Source organism: Aythya ferina (assembly GCF_964211825.1).
Source record: "Aythya ferina genome assembly, chromosome: 17".
In the NCBI taxonomy this organism is placed as follows: domain Eukaryota; kingdom Metazoa; phylum Chordata; class Aves; order Anseriformes; family Anatidae; genus Aythya; species Aythya ferina.
Genome location: NC_140316.1, coordinates 15,805,958 through 15,811,055, shown reverse-complemented (window position 1 = coordinate 15,811,055; position 5,098 = coordinate 15,805,958). Strand labels below are relative to the sequence as shown.

At 48.4% G+C, this 5,098-nt stretch overlaps 1 protein-coding gene across 2 annotated transcripts in view; it reads left to right on the top strand.

The window, feature by feature from the left end:
* Positions 1-2,586: 2,586 nt before the first annotated feature.
* TTC28 (tetratricopeptide repeat domain 28) overlaps positions 2,587-5,098 on the top strand; it is a 150,960-nt gene continuing 148,448 nt past the window's right edge. For both annotated transcript variants that reach the window (XM_084538758.1, XM_084538757.1), the window contains exon 1: positions 2,587-2,702. In XM_084538758.1, coding sequence (XP_084394884.1) covers positions 2,610-2,702 — 93 coding nt within the window. In that variant the 5' untranslated portion in view covers positions 2,587-2,609. The remainder of the gene's footprint in view (positions 2,703-5,098) is intronic.

Below are 5,098 nucleotides of genomic sequence, written 5' to 3'. Positions count from 1 at the left end.
GTGATTACTGTGTGTGCATGAGAATTTACACAGTCATCTCCAGTTCATCTAGCTATCTGATTGAAAGCATGTATCAGAAAAATTTGTATGTTTCTTGAACAAAGTAAGGAAAAAACTTAAGCTAGTTTCATTACTACATATACTCTTATATTCTTCTGTTCAAATATCTAGCTTAGGTGTGAAGATAATGCTTAGTCCTCACAGATGAAACAGGAATAATAAGTCTGAGTTTTTGCCTTAGCCATAGTATTACCTGATACAAAATGCTGCCCACAAAATTCTCAGGGAACTTATAAATAAGAAATTCACTATGAGAAGGACTGTAAGTAGAATAATTGTATTCCTTACTATGACTATATGTGCTATAACATTTTTTTTCCATGTATCTGTCCTGAAAACCATTAGGGATTCATTTTGTCATATCTTACTCAGTTTTGATGTAAAACTACTGATGGAGATTGAGGGTCTCTGGAAGTTAGATAAAGCTAAATACCGGGCTGACAGATTCAACAGCATTCTGTTCTGTGAAGTGGTTGTTAGGCTTTCAAAGTGAAGGTTATCATCTGCATGTACTTGCTACCCAGTTTCTTGAAAAATGTATATTATGTTTATTTATCTTAAGATGGACTGAATAAGAGGACATATGATATCCATCTTCCTTATATTATTTGATAAGTTCCTGCAAGAGAAGAACAATGAATTGGACAGAGAGAAATTTTTTAATTTTCTTCTATGAAGTGAAAAAGGTTTCAGACTGTGTGCCTATTGACAAAGGATATTAATTTCATTATACTATTCATCATATTAATTTCATCATATAATTCAATAATTTAATCATATAATTTCATCATATAATTCAGTAATCTCTCATTAATTTCATGAGGGAATAATTTAATAACTTTGTCCTAAAACATGCGTTTTATGATCAGAGGCATTTAATGTACATGGATTAGGAAAGAATAAAGCCTAATGCATTTCAAAATAAAACACTGTCAAGTATGAATTAAGATTTTTCATGAGGCGAGTTTTCCCTTTTGTGCCTATTGCAGAGATTTTGTGGTTTTGAGATACTTGTTATTGGTCATTTTTAATGGTAAGATGGCAGTTCTTGTGCACTTCTGTTTTTCTTAATGAGGCAGGTGGAGGAACACCCATGGGCATCCAGGTGAAAATTCAATCGGATCCAATCCAGATGCACAGAGACATGCGCTTCTCTTGTTTCAACTGTCTCCTAGTGAATTAACTTTCCACACATGTATGACTGATTGCACATTCTGAAAGTGTTGTGGTACTTACTGTTGCTAGTAAAAGGGAATAGTTCCATTTGCTAGGTAAAATGGCTATGAAGGACTCAGTATGTTTGGTCTGGGTCTGGTATACTGTAAAGGCAAATACATTTGGAACTTGGCTACCAATGAATTTAAGAAGACCTGCATCATTACAGGCCTGAAGATAATCCACTAGCTACTCTACACAGTGAGTTAACTGTAATCGGTATTCAGCTAGAAATCTGAAATTTCTAAAATTGATTCCTCCATATATTCCATCCCATTAGTTAGATTATTTTTATTATTTTTAATTGTTTTGCTTGGATCCTTTCCCTGGGTCCTAAGACCTGCTTTCCAAAGAAATCTTAATTTTCATCTTGCTCATTTGAAGTCAAACCTTTAAGCCTATGGCGATGTGACATCATTTTACTGCAGAAAGCTTTGAAGTTTCAGACTCTTACATTTTTCATGAAATTGTGTGAAAGCCGTTACTGGGTTCCACTGTGCTAGAGGTGGCATCAAGTTTTCACTTATTCAAGAAGTATTCCCACCCACCCCTTCTGAGCAGGGTAGTCCAGGGTCTTTGTACAGGTCGTATTTGCAGCATCTTCAGTGTAAACTCTTTACCTGTTCACTTCAACAGGCACGAGTCTACAGCGTTTGGAAGGCTTTGGATTAGATACTGGTTCTATAAATATGAGAAGGCAAGGGATGTACCTAGCGGTGCCTGGTAAGAGCGATGCCGTTAGTGACCAGTCTCTGTACTGGACGTTTAGAGGTACGACGTGGAACGCCATCAAACAAAGCCTTGGTGCTAAGGCTGCCGCCGCCTTTACGAGGTGGTCCCCCACCTTCGCGGCCGTAAAGAAGCGTTGAGCGGACGTTCTCTGTGAGCGGGGGCCTGGAGTCGTTCGTAGGGTGAGCGGACGGGGCTGCCTGCCTGCTTACCTTTCTTCTTCGGCCTGCGTGGCCCGGGGGGAGGCCGGGCTCGCCCTGCGTTCCGCGGGGCCTCCGGCGGAGTTGCGGCCCGGGCTGCCTCGAGCGGGAGCGGGCCGCAGCCGCGTGTCCCGCCCCGGGCGGGCCGGGCCGGGCTCCCGCCGGGGGCTGGCGCAGGACGTCCGGCCCGGGGACGCGCCGGAGCGGCCCCTGGCGCCGTCGGGCGGGGGGCGTCCGGGGTCCGGCCGGAGCCCAGCCCCGGGGGCGGGGCCGGGGACAGTGCGGTTCCCCTCGGAGTCGGGGCCCGGAACGTGGCGCCGCGGGCCGGGCGGCTGGGGCGGGATCGGCCCGGCTCGGGGGGGCGGCGGCGGCCCCCAAAGGAGGCGGAGGAGGAGCCGGAGCGCGATGGAGCAACAGGCGCCGCCGTCCGCCCCGCCGGGGGCCGTAGCGGGGGGCCGGGCTCGGCGGCGGCGGGAGCGGGACGCGGAGCCTCTGCGGGTGAGTTGAAGCCGGGCCGGCGGCAGCGGGAGCGGCCCCTGGGCCCGGCCGGCCGTCTCCCTCCCGCCTCCTCGGCCGCCTGGCGGCGCGGAGGGCGGGCCGGGCGCGGTCCGTGCCTGCGGGCGTCGGGGGGAAGTTGCGGGGCGCGGGCGGGAGCAGCCTCGGCCCCGGCGTTTGCCGCTAGCGGCGCCGCGCCCGCGGGGCCGGCGGCGAGGTGAGGAGCGGGGCAGGGCGGCGGCGGGCGGGGCGGCTTCCCCCGGCCGGGCGGACGTGCCGAGGGGAAAGCGGCGGCGGCCGGCGGGTGCCCGCGGTGGGGGCGGAGGGGCTCTGGAGCCGTAAGGCCTCGGGTATGGCCGCGGTCGCCTTGCCGAGCGCTCGCCGCCTTTCGCCCTGGACTTACTGCGGAGCTGAGAGCGGCGCCTCCAGGCTCCGAGCCCCCCGTCTCGGCCGGCGGGGCCCGCGCCGCCCCCCGGCCCCGCCGCCGGCACGGAGCGGCCCCGCGGGCTGGGGGGAGCTCGGCGGGCGCCCGTCCGGCTGCGGTGCCGGCAGCGGCAGAGCGCCGTGGTCGCCGGTGCGGCGCGAGGTTAACGGAGGCGAAGTGCCCGGGCGCTCCTCACGTGCGGCCCGCTGCTTCCACACGCGTGTTGTAGCGTGGAGCTCGCTGGAGCGTGCATCTCTGTGGACGACAGCACGGGCATCAGCGTGAACGTTACGTTCTCGGTGGTCTCTCGGATAAGCAAAAACTGAGCTTATTTTGAAACTGGAAAACTTTTTGCTAAGTGCGTCAGTTGCGTATTTGTAGCACAGCAGAGCTTATCACCCCGATGGAACTCATGATACAGACATCGTCAGTCTCAACTAGACGTGCCAGGTAGTGAAAAAATGGTCACTAACTTGATTATACGGGCTTTGCTATGGACAGCATTGGGAATCAGGAGGCGCATCCTGGATGCGGTTATGTTTGTTGACTGGAATACTGATCGGTGGTTAAGGTTAAAATGTCCCTGCCTGCAGCCTGTGCTCCCGTAGTTTGATGTTGCAGCCATAGGATGACTTGGTCATCTCTAGTAAGCCAAGAGTTGAAGTGTCTGGGTTTCTATAGCTTTTCGTCCTTCTTTCTTAGGAGCTGTTCATGTTTATCCTTGGATGTCTTTTTATTTCTCTTAGAGGTACTGCACAGTCTTAGACAATGTCATTCCTCTTGTGCTTTCTTCTGACGCTGATCAGGAGCTCCTCAGGTGCTAACAAAAATCCTTTATAGGTTCTTTGAAAAGAGTTTTTTGATAAATGGGTAGATGGTTTATTCTTAAATATTGATTTATTATTTTTTTTTTAAGCAGTAGGTTTAGAAATCTTCACTTTCTTATATTTTTTGGTCTGATATAAAGACACAGGTATGTGTTTTTTGAAGTGCCACGTCATACTAGTGTATATGACTACTGATTATTTTTAGTGACAGCACAATTAATGATTGTTATTACTGATCTGTTGTACTATCTAAACCTTAGTTTTCTAGAGGTGAAATCTTCTGCTGCAATAGTATCAGTCTGCATGTATATTTCTGCTAAATACTGATCAAGCCATGTTTCCTGGCTTCTTCACTGTATTTTGCCATGTTATCACCCTCTTGCCTTTGCCTGAATGCCAGTTACTAACATTCCTACCGGGTAGGTCACTGGTAATAGGAATGCTGTATCAAGAGACTGAAGGTAAAGTGCCTGCTTGCCCATAGGTGAGTGAGCGTTTTTATTGATATGCTTACAAACGTGTACTGGTAAGTGGCTTGTGTCTACTCAGAGAAGAAAGCAGTCATGCTACAGCAGTTGAATGACTTGTTGCAGATGACAAAATTCTGGGAGGGTGTACACTTGCTTCTGTACCAGCTCCTCCTGAAGTGTCTCTCCTGTTCAGACCTGGCTTTTGCTTCTTGTTGATTTATCTATTCGTCATTAGTGTGTCTGTCTGCCTGTGGCTAGCTGACAGTTCAGACTCCTCACTAATAATGAAATTTACAATTCAGTTATTATTCACAATTCAAGATTTTATGCTCCCTTTAGCTTGTATTCAATCTTTTTCTTATGTTAATGGTAGATCATTTGGATAGCCATAGGTGCTTCTTTGACTCTAGGAGGTCAACTTTTATTACTTTTCTGTGTGTCAATGTCATATTCGCTATCTCTTATTGAGAAAATGGGCTCCTTTCTGCTTTAATTTCTCTTTCTTCTTTGTCTTAGTTTTTCTATTACTATATATATTCTCTGTACTGTCTTCACTCTGTTTCTCCTATTCTTTAAGAACTTCCACACTTTCACGTTCTTCCTTCTAAAAGATTGATAGTAACATACTTTATGTAGATGCTGAAAGGATTCTGTCCCTTATCTATAAGATGAATCTCT